Consider the following 21,896-nt stretch of genomic DNA (forward strand, 5'->3'; position numbering starts at 1 on the left):
AGTGCATGGAGGGATGGACACAGGGAAGAGGCAGCTATCAGGAGGAAGTAGGAGGGGAGCTGTTGCATTGTAGTAAATTGTAGTCAATGTCATGAGACAAAGTGTATGTGAACTGCTGTATGGAAAGTGAATTTGCTCTGTAAATTTTCACCCAAATCACAATGAAAAAAAAAGGGGGTACAGTATAATGTTAGTGGTAGAATCTAGTTGATGGATATATGGGGGTTCACTGTGAAATTCTTTCAACTTTGCTGGATGTTTGAAAATTTTCATAATAAAGTGTTGGTGGGATATATTCAAAATGCAACTCTGACCCTGCACTATTACTGTCCTTTAATTTACTAAATCAATGTCCTGTAATTTACTAAATTAATTTTCTTGAAGAAATTAATAGGCTTTCTTTAAGGAACTAACAATACCTTTATATACTTTAAGAACCTGCTGGGTTATAGATACACATTTTGAAACCACTCACCAGAGAGATGTTATAAAAGGGCTTAGTGATATTCCATGGGGGAATCAGATATTATGGCCTCAGAGCCAAACTTTCTAGGAGAATCTTCCCAGGGTCTAGAATTATATTTCATTAGAGATTCAGATCAGCTTAATTCCTCTTCCCCAATTTCTATAGGATAAGTTGTGAGGTACACTAAATTTGGATAAATGAATAAATTTGATGCCCGCTCAAATACAATTCACTTTTCCACCCTGCCCGTTTCCCAGCACTATATTACTTTGTATGTTACTTCTACAGACTTTACTCCATATTAGGAAAGAGCAGCTTGGACTCCATTAAACTTATTCTTTACTCTCCGCTCACTGTCTTGCAAAGCTGTTGGTGGAGGCGTTAGTGTTCCATGGAAAGTGGTTTTCCAAGTGATGGAGCAGATTCTAATCAGTAGAAGATCCATATATGAACTGGGAACTGGACCTCTGCCACTTTTCCCTCCAGCTTTCTTAACACAATGACTAGGGAATTCCTTTGAGGATCACCGGGTACACTTCAAGCCCCCCTGATCCCGTGGCCTCATTCCAGGCCCAGAGATCTTCCTGTCTGGAGTATTTCCTGCTCCTCTATTCCTTGATTTGGAAAGTTCAGCTCAACCTGGGGAGGAGACAGAAGACTTGAGGTTATCAAAATCCTGTTGAATTATCTGATGCAAGAGTGACTGGCTTGTTTGCGTCCCTGGCTTTCTTCCTGGACTTCAAAGCAGCTGAGAAAACAACCTTTTTCTCAGTCTTGAACAAGAAGGAAAAACCCTGGCATGAAGGGTTTCTGTCACAGACGCTTGGCACAGCTAGAGGAAAGGTTTGTTTAACTTAGCAATAGGTTTTATTAGCCCAGGAATCTAGTTGAAGTGGGATAATAGGGTCCCTGTTGAAGGACATTTCAGAGTCACTGGGTTTCCTCTCTAGCTTCTCAGCAGGACCTTTGCCTGCAGATGAAAGAATCGGACACATTGAAGGAGGACATACCACTGAATCCATCAACAACCACATAATCTTGCTGCTCATGGGAAGACTGACAGAATTTAAAAGCTAGTAAGAAAACCAAAAACCAAATGCACTGCCTTGGAGTCGGTTTGACTCAGAGTGACCCCTACTTGGGTTTCCGAGGCGGTATCACTACAGAAGTAGATTGCCCAATCTTTCTTCCAAGGATTGAAAGCTAAGGAAAGGAAATTGTGAATGAGTGCAAAGCCATATTTCTGAGTCATCTACCCCAATTGCTTCTTACCCCAGTAATCTTGGCTGAGCATATTACATTGTCTTCAGGCTCTAAACCTTATAACAAAGGGCAGAGATGGAAAAACACTCAGGCTTACCACCTGCCTCTGAGTCCCTGGGTGGTGCAAACCATTAAGTGCCTACCTATTAAATGAAACATTAAAAGTCTGAACCCACCCAGAGGTGTCTCAGAAGAAAGGCCTGGTGAAGTACTTCCAAAAGGTCAAACCAAAAAACAAACCCATTGCCATCAAGTTGATTCTGACTCAGAGTGACCTTATAGGACAGTTTCCAAGGTGGTAATCTTTATGGAAGCAGACTACCATATCTTTCTCCTGCAGAGCAGCTGGGGGGTTCAAACTGCCAACTTTTTGGTTAGCAGCAGAAAGCTTAACCATCATACCTCCAGCCTTGAAAACCCTATGAAGTGTAGTTCTACTCAGCAACATGTGGGGTCACATGAGTCAGAACTGACTCAGTGGCAACTAGTTTGGTTTTTTCATTTACCACCTGCCCCATCAATAAGAAATCATTCTATGTACACTTTCTTTCTGCCAACTTACTTTAATCAGCCCCTTGCTCCCAACTAATTTGAGATTTGGGGTGGTGTGGGAAGGGAAAGAAAATAAGAGGGAGAAAGGACTTATTATCAATGTTAAAGGAAGCCTGCCTGGTACAAGGATTAGAGAGGATGAAGTGGAAGAATAGGTGCCAGCTTGCCCTTAGCACATAGCTGCCTATTCCTGTCTGCTTTCCTGGGCCACAAAAGCAAAACTCACTTTTTCCTAAGGCAGGGCTCTGTTGCAAGAACTCATGCAACATGCCAGAACCAGAATGCTATAAAAGAAGCCTCCAGAATTGTCTGTACCTAGGTTCCTGACATCTTTGTGCTATATGCCTCACACTGGCCTTACTGACCACCCATGGAGGAGGACTGGGCAGTGCTGCCCCAGATGAAAGTCACACCTATGCTTTAGAAGGAGAACACAAGCGCTCTCCTAGGAGATGTCGCCATCCTGGAGGAGGACCAGGGCTGCTCTGCCCAGCACTTTCTGTTCTATGACTTCTTTCCCACTCTGAGCCTTTTGGAAGTGGGATCAGGCCAGGAAAAACATGTGATGTTATAGCATATGAAAACCAAACAAAGACTTGACTTTGGGCCTGCCCAAACTGAGAATCTTGGCAATGGTTGACTGGGCAGCCTTCCCTTTTCTCTGGCATCTTCTCCATCCTCCAATTTGTGATGAAAGGGGGTACCAGGTGAGTCTTCCAAGTGAGTAGAGTCAGTAGAGTTTCTGTGGGTCATCAATTTGTGCATTCATTCATTCATTCTTTCAGTTTCATAATTGAGCCTTTACTATATATACAACACCATGCTGGAGACTGGTGGGACAGGAAAAAGCAGCAGTAAGAATGATGGTCTCTGTGCTCAAATAGATTACAGAAAATTTGTGTAAGGTCAACTGTGAAACAGAGGAGAAAGTACGAAGTGCTACTAGAGCAGTACAGATAAAGTGTGAGAACAGTACAGATAAAGTGTGATGGGATTAGAGATTAACTCAGGCTGGAGAAGTCAGTATAGACTCTCTGGAGGTGGTAGCATTCACTTGGGGTTTGAAGGATAACTTGAATTTAGTCATTCTGAGATGAAAGCAGAAAGGAGACTGCCAATGTGGACACTTGTGAACAGCTGAGGGCAACCGCATAGGTGTTCAGTCTAATGGTCTTCCTTGTGTTGACTCATGCAGTATCCATGCTACAGGGAAAAAAGGCCTTTCTTGGCTATTGTGCATCCTGCCTCATATGATGTATGAAGTAGATTGATCTGCATAGACCAGATTGGGGGCTGCCATCACAGTGGCTAAAAGTATGGCCTAGATTAGAATCCTGGCTTTAACATGTATAAGCTACGTACCTCAAAGGGTTGTTGTGTGGATTAGTATCTGTTGGTTGTTGTTTAGATTATCATTATTACTATATGGGAACCCTGGAAGGTTCCACCCACCCACCCATCCTGATCCAGCCAGACTTTCCACCAGTTTAGATTCATTACTTTCCTTTGAAGTCTTATATTTAAATACAGACACACCTGAAAAGGTTAACACTGAAAGGGTTAAATCAGCTTTCATTTTAGGGCTAAAGAGAATTAACCTAACCTGCTGTTATCGAGTGGATTCTGACTCATAGTGACTCTATATAGGACAGAGTAGAACTGCCCCATATGGTTTCCATGACTGTAAACTTCACAGAAGCAGACTGCCAAATCTTTCTCCCACAGAGCGGCTGGTGGGTTCAAACCACTGACCTTTTAGTTAGCAGCCAAGTGCTGAGAGCAAACTAGATACCTAAAAGGAGAGACATAAAAGAAAGAGGAGAAGGTCTGCAAGGGGAGGCCAGTGAGCTCCAAAGGCAAACTTTTGCTTCCAAATTTGTCTAGACCTCTGTGTTTTCACTTACCAACTGGAAAAGACTTCCACACATACTGCATAGGGACAAAAGGAGGAGCAGTGAGGAAAAGGCCTGTCAATCATGATTTATTAGGAGCCCATTGTGTGCAAAGCATTAGACTGGGCCCTATAGAAGGAAAAAGGGTAAATACCAAAAAAAAAAAAAAAGCAGCTATTGAGAATACAGAACATACATGTAAGAAATAAATTGAGGTAGAAGTATTATGTCAGTCTTTTAATAAGTACCAATTCACACAACACAAAGTCAATTTGCATCAGCTGTAGGTACTCTTAGTGGGTTGAATTGTATTTCCCCCAAAATTTGTATCCACCCAGAAGCTCAGAATGTGACCTTATTTGGAGGTAAGGTCTTTGCAGATGTAATTATGGATCAAGATAAAATCATTGCATTCTGATGGACGCTAAATCCAATGAGAGTGCCCTTATAAGAGACAGAAAAGAATGCACAGATAGACACGAAGGCCATGTGAAGATGAAGATGGAAGCAAAGATTGGATGGCCATCACAAACTAATCCTGCCAACACCTTGATTTCAGACTTTTGGACTACAGATCTGTGAAAGAATACATTTCTGTTGTCTTAATCCAGAATGGTATGTAGGTAGTAATTTGTTACAGCAGCCTGGGAAACAAAAAAAAAAAAAAAAAAAACTCACTGCCAATGAGTCGATTTCCACTCATAGTGACACTTCCTTGGGCTTCTGAGATGGTATCTCTACTGAAGTAGATTGCCCAGTCTTCCTTCTGAGGAGTGGCTAGTGGGTTTGAACCACCAGGCTTCTGGTTAGTAGTCAAATGCCTTGGGCACTATGCCACCAAATGTTTGTTGACAGATGGATTGAAGGATTGAATGAATGAAAGTCAAAAAACCTAAAAGCCCAAAGATGTCTCTTTATCTCTGTATTATCTGTCTTCTGCCACCAGAATGTAAGCTCTATAAAGGCACTGACCTTGTCTGTCTAGTCCATTGCTAAGTCCCCTGTGCCTCAAACAGTACTTGGCACAAAGTAAAATGCTCAGTAGTGGGACTGAATAAGTACAGGGATGGTTTGGTGGATAGTATCGATATTGGGAATTATTTCCAGATGGTAGTGGGATTTGGAGCCTGGCACCTAGCCCCTAGCCCAAAACCCAACCACACTGCCCTCAAGTCCATTCTGACTCATGGTGACCCTAAGTGTTGTAGTGTAGAACTGCTCCATAGGGGTTTTCTTGGCTATAACTTTTACAGAAGCAGATTGCCAGGCCTTTCTTCTTCAGAGCCACTGGGTGGATTCAAACTGCTGATATTTCAATTGGTAAATGCAAAAAAAAAAAAATGCAATCACTGCCATGGAGTCGGATCTGACTCATAGCAACCCCTTCTTGGGTTTCCAAGGCAGTATCACTATGGAAGTAGATTGCCCAACCTTCCTTCCAAAGAATGGCTGGTGGGTTTGAACCACCAGCCTTCTGGTTAGCAGTCAAATGCCTTAGGCACTACGCTACCAGAGCTCCCTTCAACTGGTAGTCAAGTGCAAACCTTTTGTACCACCCAAGGACCTCTAGCACATAGTAGACACACTTTAAATGACCCTTGAAAAAATTTTAAATTATCAGCAATCACTGTTCTTGAAGGAATATGTGAAGCGTGGAGAAAATATATTCATATAGTTGAGCTAGTCTGATATGGAAGAAACATTGAAGGAAAACCAATCAGGCTATTTCCACGAGGTGGAATGAACAGCTCACAACACCACACACCTACCATGTGGAGCCATAGGCTTTCTCAGCTACGTGTGTCTATACTTGTTCTTGCCTGATTTTATATTTCCATGAACCCTCAGAGAGTTCCACAGCCAACTTCACATGTTGCATGCAGAATTGAGTGTGATCAAAACTTTGCACCAGGGCCCTGGAGTTTTATTAAGCAGCCAGGCCCTCCCTGTGAGGTATTATATAATGGAGTAAATAGGAGGACACTTGATAAATAGCCCAAGTAAGACAATGATAAGAACACCCTAAGTTTATGGTATGGCAGAACGACTAAAACAGAACAGCTGAAATTATCTGCTACGGATTTGTTTACTTTAGGACAGTTTACAGCTAGAAAAGCAGAAGGGCCAAGGGCATGGGGTATTGATTCAGATCCAAGAAAGAGAAGAATCTATTGTGTATTCACAAATCTTCTTAGCAAACACCATTTTTTTCTGAAATCAGTTGGGCTGGATAGATAATTTGCACTTTTCCTCTCTAGTATGTAACATTACAGAGTTTCCAGATCAGAAAACTCAAAAGCAATATGCACCCTCACCTTGTCCTCTTAACGTCATGTTTGCATTGAAGTATCTGGTAGCATAGTGCCTAAGGCACTTGACTGCTCACCAGAAGGCTGGCGGTTCAAACCCACCAGCCACTCCTCGGAAGGAAGGTTGGGCAATCCTACTTCCGTAGTGATACTGCCTCAGAAACCCAAGGAGGGGTCGCTATGAGTCGGGGCCAACTCAACAGCAAACAACAACAACAATTTGTGGTTACGGGCTGCTTTGGGCATCTAACCACCTTGATGGTTCTTCTTTGATTGTTCTCCTATTGTCAGTTTCTCTTTAGAATTTGGACCCCAATCCAAGCACAGTTCACCAGGCATAGTTTGCCAAGTGAGGACAGCAAAAACTTCACCTGCCTTGTTCCAGATACTGTGTTTGATGTTACTTGAGACCACACTACATTTTTGAAATCACATCTCATAGCCAACTCATATTGAACTACAGTTAACTAACATCCTTAATCTGTTTTCTAAGTGCTAAATATCAGCTCCCCCATCCTGTAGTCAATAGCTGGTCTTTCTTCTCAAGGACAAGACCTTACATTTATGTCAATAAAATTATATCCTAAAAGATTAGTAGGGTGTGTCCAGATATTCTAATGAAATTAAGATTGGTTTGGTAGCATGATTGTCTAATCCAATATATTAACTCTTTCCCTAAATTTTTTCTTCTGTTACCTTATTCAGCATCCCATCAATGAAATGAGGTACCTTCTGACCTAACAATCTGCATGTTCTAGCCAAAAAAAAAAAAAGAAGTGAGGTTTATCTGACATAAGTGATCACTTCCTCTTTTTCTTACTGCGCATAAGTCCTTTCAATAAACAAAACCAAGCCCACTGCCATTGAGTCAATTCCAACTCACAGTGACCCTATAGGACGGAGTGGAACTTCCTCATAGGGTTTCCAAGGCTGTAAATCTTTATAGAAGCAGACTGACTCATCTTTCTCCCATGGAGCAGCTGTTGGCTTCGAACCACTGACTTTTTGGTTAGCAGTCCAATGCTTTAACCACAACACCACCAGAGCTCCTTCCTTTTGATAATCCACCTTAAAACTCTCTCCCAGACTATGGAACCACTGAGACTATGGCCCCTAGCTGCCCTTCAGGTCTGGAGTTGAACCCACACCTGTGGCTTCCAGCCAAACAAAAGACAGGCATATGAGTTAAACATTTACCTCAAGTAGGTACAGTCCTTGAAGAGAACAATCCTGGGAGAAAGAAGGGCTGATTATGCACAGGGAGACAGCTCAGGGGGCAGGAGTATATGGAGGGATGGAGACTGGAAAGAGGTAACTATGGGGAGGAAGTGGGAGGGGAGCTGTTGCCTTGTGGTAAACTGTGGTCAATGACATGAGACAAAGTATATGTGAACTGCTATATGGAAAGTGAATTTTCTCTGTAAATCTTCACCCAAATCACACACACACACACACACACACACAAAGATTCACAACCTCAGATAGAGCTAACAAGGGACAAAGTTAGGATAACTTCTTAGCCACAGCCATCCACCTTGAGGGAGTGAGTAGTTGGACCTGTGGGTTCAGGACTATGGTCACAGGGGACATTAAGCTCAATTGGCATAATATAGTACACAAAAACATTGTTCTACATCCTACTTTAGTGAGTAGTGACTGGGATCTTAAAAGCTAGCCAGTGGCCATCTAGATGCAACAGTGGGTCTCTCCTCATCCAGAGTGAAGAAGAATGAAGAAAACTGAAGACACATGGAAGCATCATAAGTCTATGAGTAAAGAGCAGACATTTAAAGATAAATTTTAACTATAAGTGTAGAAGTCATAAGTGGTTCTCAAGTGCAATGAAACACTTGGACTATAATAGTAAGATTAAAAGCCTGGGGGCTTCCCACCCCTTGTTTATGGTTATTCATGGATGTAATTAAAGCCCACAGTGTCTTTCCAATTGAAAAAAAAAAAAAGAAAAAAAAAACTCTCTCCCAGAAGGACAGTACATTAATCAGTAACCTGATTAATGTCATCTGATTAATTAAATGTCATCTTCTCAGAGAGGTCTTCTCTATTGTATTGACCCCTTTTGCTCAATACAATATACTTCCTAAACTCTTTCTTTGCTTTTTTTTCCCCTCCATAGCACCGATAGTCATCTAACATACTATATATTTTATTTATTTTCTTATCTTTTTGCCTCCTTTAGAATGTAAGCCTTATTAGGACAGTGGTTTGTTGTTTTTTGTTTTGTTTTGTTTTTTGTTTTTGGTCAGTTCTATTTCCCACTGTTGTATTTGTTGTAGGATATGGTTGAATCCATCAGTGGCCTGCCATGTTCCAGATACTGTGTTTCCATTGATGTTACCTGGTCAATAAGAATGTTGGATGTGATAGAGTCAAGGCTAGAACCCAGTGCATTATTCTAGAGTTTGTTACCCACTCCCCAGATTGCTATTGACCCTTTGGTCACTTACAAGTCCACTTAATAGTATTAGCATCCAATCCAACTTGTCTTCTTTTATTCAGAAAGCTATTGAGATAGTTTGTCAATATTTTTTCTGAAATCAGATAGTTCATGTTGGTGGTAACCCTCTGACCTAGAAGTTCCATCCAAAAAAAAAAAAAAGTGGGGATCACCTGACATAAATTATCATTTCCTCTTTTTCTTGTTGCATACAAATCATCCTTTCGATAATTCATTTTAAAACTCTTCCCCAGAAGACAGTACATTAATCAGTGACCTGTCCAGGTCCCTTGACTCCCGCTGGAGAGAAGGCCCTCCAGGTGTGAGATACTTCTGGGTTGGGCTGAAGGCTTTTCATAGAGTGAAGGTTTGCAGCCAGTTAGAAGGCTATTGCAATAACTCAGGGATGAGATGACAGCTGAACTTAAAAGCCACCAACTTTGCAGTGTTCCACCTCCATCATCTGTCTGCTCCCCCTCTCAAGGGGAGAGTTCAGATGCTATTTGTTATAGCATTAGAATATCATCTTTTTTTCTGGCATTAGAATCTATAGTCTATAAAATAAAAATGGTAATATAATTTTCAAATATATAGTATAATGCTTTATTGAATACTTTTTATTTATACATTTTTGGTTTCATGTCCAATTGCTATATGCAGACAATAAAGGGCTGAGACTTTGGATGTGTTTAGTGTATTTTTATTGCTATTTGACCAAAAGATTTCTATTTCTCTCATCTATTTCTCTTTTCCCATTCTTCCTGACACAGCTATGGTTTTGGCCTTTGTCATCTCAAATCTAAATTATCACAATAGCCTCCTAACTAGCTCCAGGCCTCCAATCTCTTGCCTGGAACCTTGCTACACAAATGTGGCCTGTGGACCACAGCATCAGCATCCCCTGGGAGCTTTTAGAAGTGCAGACTCTCCGACCCACTGACTCAGTATCTGCATGCTCACAGGATCCACAGGTGATTCACACCCACATTAAAGTTTGAGAAGAACTGATTGCCTTTTCTTCTGCCATTCCATTCCCCTAGTTAAAGGCACCTCTAAATTTTCCATTGAACCAGCCCTAAACTATCTCAGACCGAAAAGACTACTTTAATTTTTCAGAGATGTTCTTACTGTGAAAATGTCAATGCCCAGTTAAAACATCTACTAGCTGATTATTATGGATTGAATTGTGTCCCCAAAAAAGATATGTTGAAAAGTCCTAACTCCTATACCTTTGGATGTGACCTTCTTTGAAGACAGCATCTTTGTTTGAAAAGGTTATCAGTTAATGAGGTCATACCAGAGTAGGATAGATCCTAATCCCTTCTGAATGGCGTCTTATAAAAGGGGAGGACAAGAAAACAGAGTCACACAGTGGGAAGACACCATGTGATGATACATGTATAAGCAGCAAAGGAATGCCAAGGATTGCTGTCAGAAACCAGAAGGTAGGAGAAAGAAATGGAACAGTTCTTCTCTCAGAGCCCTCAGAGGGACCTAGACATGGCTGATACCCTAATTTGGACTTCTAGCCTCCAAATCCGAGAAATGTTAAATTTCTGTTCTTTAAAGCCATCCACTTTGTAGTATTTTGTTACTGCAGCCCCAGGAAACTAAGACACTGGTTCTGAGAATGATGAGCAAGTTTCTCTAGATAACTTTAGAGCTGCTATAAGAATTTTGAGGTCCAACTAGAAACTTTTTTTCCTTCTGGAAAATCCAATTTATATTGGTTCTTGGTGAGTGAGAGTTAAGAGACAGTTGGGGAGCATATGGGATGAACTGATTGGAAATGTACCTGTTATTTATTGTGTGTTTGATACCAAATCAAACCAGACCAACTGCCATCAAGTCAATTCCAACTCATAGCAACACTGCATGAGTACAGTAACAAAGACACCCTGAGATACAGTCGTTCAGACAAGCAGCTCTGTCTAAAGGTAGACAGATGACCCCAGGTAGAAAGTGTCAGTGCTCTATGAGGTCATCCACTTTTCTTCTCTTTTGTCGCTTCGTTATCCCCCAGGATGTTGTCCACATCCATATGGTTGAGGCTGCTCCCTGTCCTTGGAAAAAAGAAAAGAGAAGGAAGGGCACATGATTTTCTTATGAAAACACAATCTGGGAGTTCTGCCTGTCAATTAAGCTCACATTCTGTTAGCCAAATCTTGGTCAAATGATCACATCTAGCTTCAAAACAGGCAAGCAAATGGTGAAATGGGGAGTTACTGACCAAAAGGAAAAAGGGGGAATGGGTAGTAGGGGAAAATTGTAGGCCCTGCCATAGGCACTACTAGCTAATTAATGGGAGAGTCTGGATTCAAACACATTATATTCTTTCTCACAATTGACAGTCAGTAAATGTTTATTGAATTGAGATCCTTCTGATTATTTAAGATTATTTCTTCCTTTCCTTTGCCTCCCTGCTTGAATAATTTCTTTTGAAGGATCAGCACAAGGCTGGTCTCTATGAGGTGAAGGTTAAAGAGTCCCAAATGTCTAACTTTCCTAAATTGCTGTACCACTCCATCATCTCTAACATCAATTCATCCTCCTCCTCCTCCTCCTCCTCCCCTCAGTCCTCTCCCTCCTGTCTTAGGGTTCCATATTTCACTGTAATGTCTCACAGAACACACAAGCTGCCAAGGAAATGGCTCACACAGTGGAGGCTGGGAGGCTGGCAAGTCCCAAATCCATGGGTCAGGCATAGGTCTGGAGGATCCTCCTTACTCATGTGCTTGCAGGGGATGGCAAATCCAAATCAGCAGGTCAGACAACGGGCTGCTGTCCCAAGTCCAGGGGTGAGATGATGACAAATAAATGCAGGATCCCAAGCAAGGGAGAGCAGACTTTCCCAAAACATTCCCATGTATACCCTCAAGAAAACTAAGGCTGGTGACTTGAGCTAAAGATTCATACCACCCTAAACAGGTATAGAGGCTAGGATTTACAATACATCACAAAATGGAGGACTGTGGCTGAGAGAGACATAGTAATAAATTCACTGCGCTACACTCCTTGATTACTTACCTAAGTGGCTTTGTGCCAAACCATTACTATTTTTGATTATTTTATTTGTAAAACATGAAAAAAATATTCATCTTCCTTTAATAGAAATGATAAAGCAATCCACCAGTCCTTAGAGGTTCTACAGAACCATGAGAGATGTGATAGTAGGTTAATGATACTGATTTTTTAATGACTAAATGACCGTCATTCCCTTTAAAGTAAATATTTTCTTAGGATAATTCCATTCCTCAAAATATTTCTGATATTTTGTTTTAGCTGATATATCAGTCAACTCTTGCTACAATAATGCTTTGTAATAACTATAGAATCTCAGAGGCATATAGCAGTAAACACATGCTTAACTCACATGCATGTGAGTTAACTCACATGCATAAGTAACTCACATGCATGTGGATCTCTGGAGGTTGACTGGACCCAGCTGGGCAGCTCTGCTCCAGGTGACTCTCATCATTCTTCTAAAACAGTGGACTAACTTTAATGTATTGTTCTTTGGCATTGGGAGAGCATAAGTGAACAATTGAAAATATGTGAGGTTTCTTGAGGCTTGGCTGGGAACTAGCACAACCTGTTTACCAAAGCAAGTCATGTAGCCAAACCCACAGTCAAGGGCCATGGGAAATACTCCACCCCTTTACTAAGAGGAAATCAGTCATATGGCAAAGGGCATGAATACAGACAGGGAGGAAGAATTGGGGTCAACAATATACAACACACCCTACCATAGGTAGCATTGACTTTAGCAAGTTATTTTGAATATACTTACCTTTCATTTATCAACATGGTTAGATTCCAAAGACCAGGTTATTGTGTGAAAATTGGCATTATGCAAAAATGGAGAATGACCACCTCAGATCACAAAATGGAAGATGACTGTATCATTATGTAAGTGGAAGATTACATCAGTATGTAACTGCCAAATCATATCATTATATAACCAAACCACTGAGAACCATGGCCCAGCCAAGTTGACACATAACCCTAACCTTCACAGCCAGCATTACTCTCACCTTGCACTTGGGCATCCCTTACTGCCAAACATACATCGTTAAAGTGCAAAATAGTTGGGTAGTGGATTTTTCTACCGTTGTCATAAATGTGAAATGTCAGATAATGAGGTAGGTGATAAGTGAGGAGTAGGTGTATTTACAGTGATGGTAAATCTTTATCTTTTAAGAGTGGTGTTTTGTTTTAATAAAATAGCTAAGTTTGATGAATAAACTTAGAAAATCAGTCTCAGTTTGTCTTTGGACAGAAAAGTAGTTTGAGTAAGTGACATAAAGTAACAAGACTATTTCTAGAAGCATTCAGTGGCAGAATAAATGTATGGCTTTTCAAGGTGACAACATTAAAGGGATAAAACTCATTTGAAGTTTTAGTTTTCAGATAGTTTTTGAAAAAAAATAAACTTTATGGCTTAAAGTCATATGTTACTACTCTGTCTCAACACTTGTTGGGAAGAGGGTTGAATAAAGGTTCATATATACTGTCTCCTTTGACTAACTTGGGAAAATATGCTTTGTGTGCAGATTCTCATTGCCAAGTCCCCTCTGGCTCCTTTCACCTCATTTTTCTACACCATCAAGGAGGAAGGCCTGGTTCTTCAAGGTAAGATCCTTGGATTAAGCCATTTCTTTAAGCTAATCATTGCTCAGTGCTGCCCATTGCCGGTGGTAATTGCTACTATGGTCCTGATAGAAGCTACTTCAGGACAGCAAAAGGCCAACATGAATTGGCCAATGATATTTGTCCTGATGAGATCCAAGAAATTGGCAGTTGCAGCAAGAGTTTGACAGATTGAGGTTGAAAGAGAACTACAGGATTTTTTAACAGTGAGATAACCAAAGAATGAGTCTCAAACCAAGCAAGTTAGGAACTGCTACCAACCTCGTCCTCCTGTCAGATCCTACGGAGTGAGGGACAGGGCAGTGAGTCTCTGAAACCAGTGTGGAGGAGTCAGCACTGGCACAGCACCGTCTTGCTCCGCAGGCTGCAGAACCGTCTGGGTTGGGAGCCTGTGGAACATTTTGTCATGGCTCTATGAGCCCTACTTCCTCTGTCTCCTTCTAGTTCCTCCATTTTCTTTTCTTATTTTCAAGTCCTAGCAGGGCTCTTCCCCTAGGGACCAGGCCTTGCTGACCTGTACCTTGTGATGTGGCACTGAGACTTGAAAGGAGCTGAGTTCTTGCTCATGGTGGAGCACTCCAAGGCCACAACTTGGAGCTCACTTGATCTACAAGTAGTGGATCGATCCTAGTTGCTGGACACTCTAATGGTTAGTGGTGCCCAACTGCAGGTCTATCCAGAAAACGATTAACAAGAGAAGTAAATGTTAACAACACTGAACTTAGAAGAATCAGCCCATGGGGTACATGTCAACTGCTTTGTGAGTTAAGAGTCCCCACAGAGGCTCTCAAGATGTGTATCATCTGTCCCTCTCTGTCAGGCAAGAGGCCACAGAGATGTGCAGGTGAGCATCTGGCCTAGACCACAGGGGAACAGGGGAGCATACTACCATTGCTGCCCATATGAGGAACATCTGTCCTTTAGGAATTTGTAAGTTGAATATTTTCCTAGTTTGTGAAACAGGGTGAGTCTCCTTGTGCAGACTATTGCATTGCAAAGGTCTAGCAGGGATTCTGTGGGGCAAGCTGGAGAGTTCATGCTTCTGACTGAGGAATAGGCTACAGCCATCCCTTTCCTTCCCTTTCTCAGATGTCTGCTTCTTAATGGACCCTGAGAGCAATGTATTTGTTTGGTGGAGCTGAGCTCTACAGCAGGGACTCTCAGGTCCAGGGAAATTTGGGGTAAGAACTATTGACCTTTGGCTCTTAGCCTTTGACTTATGCTATCCAAGTTCCTTGGTAAATATTTTTTTTTTTTACAATTGCAAATATTGTTTTCTGACAAAGAAGCAGAGATTTTAAGACCAGATTAAGCAAAGCAAACAGCAGGCCCCTTTGTTACACACTCTCTAGGGATTTCGAGCTTGTAAGCAACCAGAGAGCTGGACTTGTATCTACCTCGTGCTCTTTGTGGCTTTTGGCTCTTCATTTTTGAGGATTTCTTAAAAGATTAGAATTCTAGTAAGGAGTAAATTTAGATGAGGATTTTAAGAAATTCTATGAAAGACTACGAAACTGTTTCAATAGGAAAAGAGAGTCTGTTCTGCTCGAACAGCCTGCTACCTCATACTGAGAGCCCCATGTGAGGCCTGTAACTTGATCCCTGGGCATTTTGGCAAATAACATTTCTAAGTCTCGTCTAACTTGGTTAACTTTTGGGTTAACATTTGTGGGAAAAAAAATCACAGATTTGCCTCTTTGATGCTTGCTGCTAAGTTCATAATTTTTGACAGAGAAGAGGAAGTTGTTCAGAGAAAGTGGAGAACAGAAGTACAGTGAATTGGTGCTGGTTAAAAAACTGCAAGGAATGGCTACTAGAAAAGGTTGGACAAGAGGACAAAAAGTGAATTACTAAAAGAGTCTGGCCTGAAAATGTGCATCCAGGAAACAAAAATTTTCAGGAAAATTTCTTAAAAAGAAGCTCTTATAAGAGACTTTAGAACCTCTCTTGGTTGTTTTCCAAACTGTTTTCTCTGCTCCTCACACATACACCCTCTGTCTGAGGTTTTTCAGGGGCAATTAAACCCTTTTGCCCCTATCAGCAATGTCACTGAATACAGACTTCCCAGTACCTCCTTCCCTCTTGCTATGGAGCCCCCAAGACTTTGGGGAAACAAAAGGGATTTCTGCTCCCTAGAAAAATGGAGGCCCTAGAAAAATGTGGAACAAAATTGAAAATCATAAAAAAGACCAGACTTACTGGCCGGATAGAGGATGATGGAACCCCTAAGACTATGGCCCTTAGATCCCCTTCAAGCTTGGAACCGAACTTACAACTATGGCTCAACTTTTAGCCAAACAATAGACAGCCCTATAAGGTAAACAATACCAGGGAGGAATGCACTCATTAAAACAGTCAACCATGCAAGATCAGAAAGGTGGCCTTTGCCCAGGGATAGAGCTCAGAAGGTAGGAAGGGGTGGGAAAGAAGGATGAAGGGAAATGGGAAACCAAGGAGGAAGTGGGAAGAGTGCTCTTACACTGTGGGGGTTGCAGTGAATGTCACAACACAAAATGTGAATGAATTGTTGAGTGGTAAACCAATTCGCTCTGTAAACTTTCACCCAAATCACATTTAAAAAAAAAAAAGTAAGTAATAAGGACAGACCTACAATGGAGTTGCAACTGCAGCTTCAGCTGAAAAAAAAAAAAAAAATTTTAAATGGAGGCCCTTTTTTATCAGAAAGAACCTTTGGATTTCAATTCCAGCACTGGCATGCTCTTGAGAAAATCTTCGGGGCCTAAGTTTTGTTAGCTTGGAAATAAAAATATTGGTCTTGATTCACTGCTTTTCAAACTTGTTGCAACCCATTGATGGGTCATGAAATCAATAATGGGTCACAACCAGCATTTTTTAAAAATGAAATAGAGGTGAATAGAAAATACCAGATTCTATCACACATACCGTACTATTCCATTAAATGCTTGCTGTGTGAATGAGTAAGTATGTGTATATGTGTGTGTGAATTGTGAGTTTGTGCATGAGGGTTGCAATGTAAAATGTCTTTCTTACTTGGATTGTACTAACCAAGCCTGGGTGATCTCTAGTGGCTTTCTCATCTCAGCTTTATCTGATTCTCTTAGGAGGTGGTGTATTTAACATTCACTTAGCCTAGTAGAGCTATACCTTTGCGATCTCCACACACTGGAATGTAAAAGGTTGTTGTTGTGGTTGTTGTGCTTGTTTTCCATGCTCACCACCTGACAGAGCTAAAAGACACCTGCACCATTCCCTAAGTTTGAAGCAAAGAAATCTTTGATTCCTGGGTAGTGAGTGACCTTGGAAAGGCACCAGCAGTCAGAGGCCAAGAAGGCTTCTTCATGTGAGGGTTTGAACTAGCATGATAGCTCCAAGTTAGTACGGAGGGTGGTGCTGGCTCTGGGGCCATATCCATGTCTGAGGGCATAGAGACAGTGAGGGAAGGGTTACAAGAGAGAAGGAAGCCCCTGTAGTACCAACTAAAGGAGGAACTGTCCGCCTACTTGTGCCTTGCCATTTCAGTCTGTGATGGAGCCAGCTTAGAAGAGTGGGAAAGAACCATCCCTACAGGCTAGTACTGGGGAGGAAAGTGGGGAGTGAAGAAGGGATTGTTGGTGGATGTGGGAATGGTCCATCAGTGCCTCTTATTCCCCTAGCAAGTCCCAACCCCCGTGGCAAGTCCCAGGATTCCTACAGGCCTGCTAACCAGGAGGCCTTATAATACCTGAAGAGCTCCTGAGCGTATGAATAAGGAGAGGAAATAAAAGGTGAGGTAAATTTGATTTACCGGCTCCACAGGCCATTCCCCTCACAGATTCTCAAGGATTAGGATGCTGAGAACAGCTAGCAACTGGAGGCCTTATACCCTTCCCTCCTCTTTGTTCACTGGGATGGGGGAACAATAAAACGGCAGGCTGGAGAGATGAGGGGCTGGTTTGAGATTTCTCAGGCTGCTTTTTGACACACTTGAAGGAGCCGTTCCATGCTATTGTTGTAGCAAAATAGAAAGCAGAACTATTCTCCTTTTGTAAAAAAAAAAGTGAAAGAAAACCTTCCCAGCATCTTCAGGAGGCCGCCTGGGCCATTAGCATGGTAATGCCATCCTGTTTGCACTCTTTGTCTGTTCTATATCACTCCTGCATCCTGGCCTCTTGTGGCTGGAGATGCTAGGCTCCAAAGGAAAGGAAGCTCACAGCCACCAGCTCCCTGAGCATTCGGACTCTGAGAGGGACCAAGTTCCAGGCAGAAGGAGAGTTCAGTCCTTTTGTAAAACTAAACGGGGAAAGGTAGGGGTAGGGAGACAATCCCGTTAATCTATTTTTCCTTGTGTCCCCAGGCAAGGTTCACCATGAAAGCCCCAGTGTCCACCAAATGGAAAAGCTTAGAAGTTTGGCTTGCTCAAAGTGAGGCTAAGGCATGACAGGACCTCCAAAAAAAAAAAAAAAAAAAAAAACATTGCTGCCAAGTGAATTCTAACTCATAGCAACCCTATATGACAGAGTAGAAGTGACCCACAGGGCTTCTAAGGCTGGAATCTTTATGGAAGCAGACTGCCACATCTTTATTCCATGGAGCAGCTGGAGGATTTGAACTGCCAGAGGATTCAAACCACTAACCTTTGGGGTAGCAGTGGAGTGCTTACCCACTGCACCACCAGCTCTGGAAAAGTAGAGAGGGGAAAGCAGGAGTTCTTTGGGAATTGGCTTTAATAGGGTTGGCCCACAGAAGCACTTGACTGTAGAAGGGGAGAAGGAGGTTACAGGTGAGCTCCATCTCAATCCACACTTGCGCTGGTGGTGTCCTTTGTTTACCCAGCAAGCCCCATCGACTGTGCCACCCAGAACACCTCCTGGACCCCTGGGCCTCTTGTGTCATGGCCACGAATAGAGATCTGTAATTGAAAGCAGCTCTGTTGCTGATGCCCCTGGAAAATCCAGGGCTTGGCACTCCTGCAGCCTTCCTGGCTTTCCTGGGACTCCAGGGACAAAATGATCCATGGTGGGCTCAGTAAAGGAGCAGATCCTAAAGGAGTGATGAGGGAGAAAGAGATGTTGATTAAGCAGGGGGGCCTGGTCATTCATTCTTTCTCTGCCCTACCATCCTTTCCTCTAGAAATCATTTGAAAAACAAAAGCCAGGCTATTTTAAACCAACAGAAGATAATAGCTTAGTATCTCAGTGAGGCAGAGTGTGTTGTTTATTTATTTAAAAAAATCAAGGTCAGGTATGACAGGTTGAATTGGGATTCTGATGCTGACCTCTACTAATTTAAGTTTGAACAAGCAGCATAAACCTAGGGCATGGAGAGCCTCGCAGGAGACCAGGACTCCCTAAGATAGAGCCAGAGAAGGTGCTGAAATAATTTCTTGTTTCTCCATCCACCTCATATAGGACCTCAGAAGAACGCAGAAACAATCATTTTTGTTGTTGTTGTGAAGAGCTGGAAAGCTCTATGACTTGTCTTTCTTTGCTTTGCTTTTACAGTGAAGAATAGTTGTTTGGTTGCCTTTTGAAGCACATCTGAGGAGGCATTAATTAATCTCCTCCATTTGTTCCCTTGTCACAAACTTTGGTTAGATTCTTCTACCCCATTTTCTTAGTCACTGAGCCAACTGGATGATTTATTGAAAGACACCCCCCCCCCAAATACCACCATGTGAGTTCATCAGATTTTAGTTTTAATCAGTAATCCATCTAAATGTTCTTCTCTACCTGATGGACTCAAAGTGACCCTGATCTATTTGCATCCAGGTACAGAGCTGTCTGCATGGTCAATACCTCCCGCACCGACTGGCGTTCTGGAGCAGAGAAAGTGAGCTCCTCTCCAGAGGTCACGGACAAGGGAACAGAGCAGGTCTGTCATGTTGCCCTCAGTCTACCAGGTGCCACTGCAGCCCCGGAAAGCTTGTCCAGGCCCCAACAGTGCCCTTTTCTCCTTCTGCCTCCTCTTGGCAAGGAGCTTCCTTCCCAGGGGAAACGAGGAAGGACCTCTGTCTGCCCAGCTCTCTTCTTCTTTTTTAGTGTTCACTTCACATTCCCTCCTTCCATGACATCTTCCCACTCTGACCTGCTTTGTCCACATTTTTACTCTGGGTATTAGCCCTTAAGGAGAGATTTTGTTTTCATTGTGGAAAAATATTTTTAATATAGAGCAGTACAGAAAATAACAGCATCCATGCATCTGACATCCAGAATTAACAGGTTTTAAATTTTCCTCATATTTGTTTCAGTTTTCCATTTTTAATTCCAGCAATAAAACTTGACAAAGGTCAAAAATCCCTACCCTCTGCTCCTTCCCAGAAGTAGAAGCTCTCCAAGGTTTAATGTTTATGTTTCCCCACTGTGTCCAAAAACTTGTCTACATATGTATGAATCCAAACCAAACATGATATAATGATTTGTTTTGAGTACATCCTAAAATATGCATGAATGTTTTATTGTTCCACAACTTGGTTTTGTCACTGAACATTATATTTTTGTGATATATCCATGTTGATACATATAGATCATGTTCTTTCACTTTAACTGAAGTATTCACGTTCATTGTATAAATATATAATATTTTACCCATTCCATTGTTGATGGAAATTGCTGCTGTGTCTAACTTAATGAACATTGTTGCACATGTCTCTTGGTATGCAGGTTTGAGGGTTTCTCTGGGTATGTATCAACAAGTGGAATGGATGGTCAGTCAGTGGTTATATACAATTTCATCTTTACTAGATATTCCCAAATTGCTCTCCACAGAGGTCTGTCCATCTGGACTCCCTGTGCAGTTGTGTATAGTTTGTTGTCATGTTTCTGTGGTCAGTCTTCTTGTGCATGCTTATGGATGCCTCTTTTTTTTCTCTGTCACTGGAGTGTAAGCTTTGGTGGGATATTGTGTATAGTGGGGAGCTCTGGTAGCATAGTGCCTAAGGCACTTGACTGCTAACCAGAAGGCTGGTGGTTCAAACCCACTAGCCACTCCTCAGAAGGAAGGTTGGGCAATCTACTTCTGTAGTGATACTGCCTTGGAAATCCAAGGAGGGGTCACCATGAGTTGGGTCCAACTTGACGGCACATAACAACAACAACACCTGTATAGTATGTGTTTTATGCATATACCTCAATGATTAACTGACATAAAAGGACTTTATTCTCCCAAAACTTAACTTCATATTCTTCCCAGAAAGAGAACTTGTAGTCTCATCCAACACCTTTTTTTAGATGAAGGAATTGAGTTCCAAAAAGGTGGAGTCACATATGTTCACTGCCTCAAATTTCGGTTTTTATCCCTTTCCAAATACTTAGTGTGGTCTCCTAAGATTTTGAAAAATAGGTTTGGGCTCCTTCTTCTTTTATATGGCAGCCCCATGAAAACTTATCTTTCAGGCTCCATGAGCCTCTGTTGAGGTAGTCCAGGCCCATTCTGAATCTTGAATCTTGACATTATAAGCTAAATTGGATCATTTACCCTGATATAGTGGCCTTCAAGAAACTCACAGAGTATAGTTGGGTAGTAAGTCTGGTTGGGTATAACCACAACCTAATTAACAGTGGCATACAAGATAGAGATTTAATGCCTTCTCGTGTAGCACTATGTTCTGCTGTGCATAGATAGGGTCACTATGAGTTGGAGACGATTGACGGCACCTAACAACAACAACAACGTGTAGCTCTGTGGAGGCATGCAGTCCAGGAATGGAAGGGCCGCTCTGCTCCATGTGGCTGCCCAGGGACTCATACTCAGCTTGCTGCTCCATCAGACCTAGGGCATTGCCCTTGTTATCGTGATCCCAAATGTCTCAGCATCCTGCCCTCCATCCAAGTAGCAGGATTTGTATGGAGTAAGGAATGATGGTAGGAGGGCAAGGCATCAATCTTTCTTTAAGGACATTACATAAATGTTACACACATTATTTCTGTGTATATCATATATATCAGCCTGGAGATATATGGCAAGAAAAGCTGGAAAATGTAGTCTTTTATCTGGGATGACCACGTGCAGTTAAAATGTTTGAATTCTGTTTACTGTGACAGAGAGGAAGCAAATGAATATTCAATGACACAGCCCTCTAAGATGAGCCCAGTGGCAAAGATTAGGCCCAGGATACAGAGGAGTGGGGCATCCCAGCCTGTCACTGCACAAGGATCAGCACCCAAAAATCTTGGTCCCTTACCCCAAACCGATTTCCCTCAGACAGGAACTTTAGTGAGTGGTTTGCGAGGTTATTCAATATGCCAGAAAGAAACTTGAATAAAAGCTATTGGTCCTTATAGAACAAGGCAGGGTGTGAACTTGGGTCCAAACGAAACCCATTTTTTTTTCCAAAACATTTTTTTTTTCCT

The 21,896-nt window shown here is 42.0% G+C and overlaps 1 protein-coding gene across 1 annotated transcript in view; it reads left to right on the forward strand.

Annotated features, from left to right (window-relative positions):
* Window positions 1-13,692, forward strand: part of RAD51B (RAD51 paralog B) — an 874,995-nt gene extending 861,303 nt beyond the window's left edge. The window contains exons 10-11 of the mRNA XM_042781147.1: window positions 13,491-13,559; window positions 13,663-13,692. Of these exons, the coding sequence (XP_042637081.1) occupies window positions 13,491-13,559; window positions 13,663-13,692 (99 nt within the window). The remainder of the gene's footprint in view (window positions 1-13,490; window positions 13,560-13,662) is intronic.
* The last annotated feature ends 8,204 nt before the right edge of the window (window positions 13,693-21,896 follow it).

Source organism: Orycteropus afer, unplaced genomic scaffold (genome assembly GCF_000298275.1).
Source record: "Orycteropus afer afer isolate SDZICR_OR568_19922 unplaced genomic scaffold, OryAfe1.0 scaffold00088, whole genome shotgun sequence".
NCBI classification, from domain to species: Eukaryota; Metazoa; Chordata; class Mammalia; order Tubulidentata; family Orycteropodidae; genus Orycteropus; species Orycteropus afer.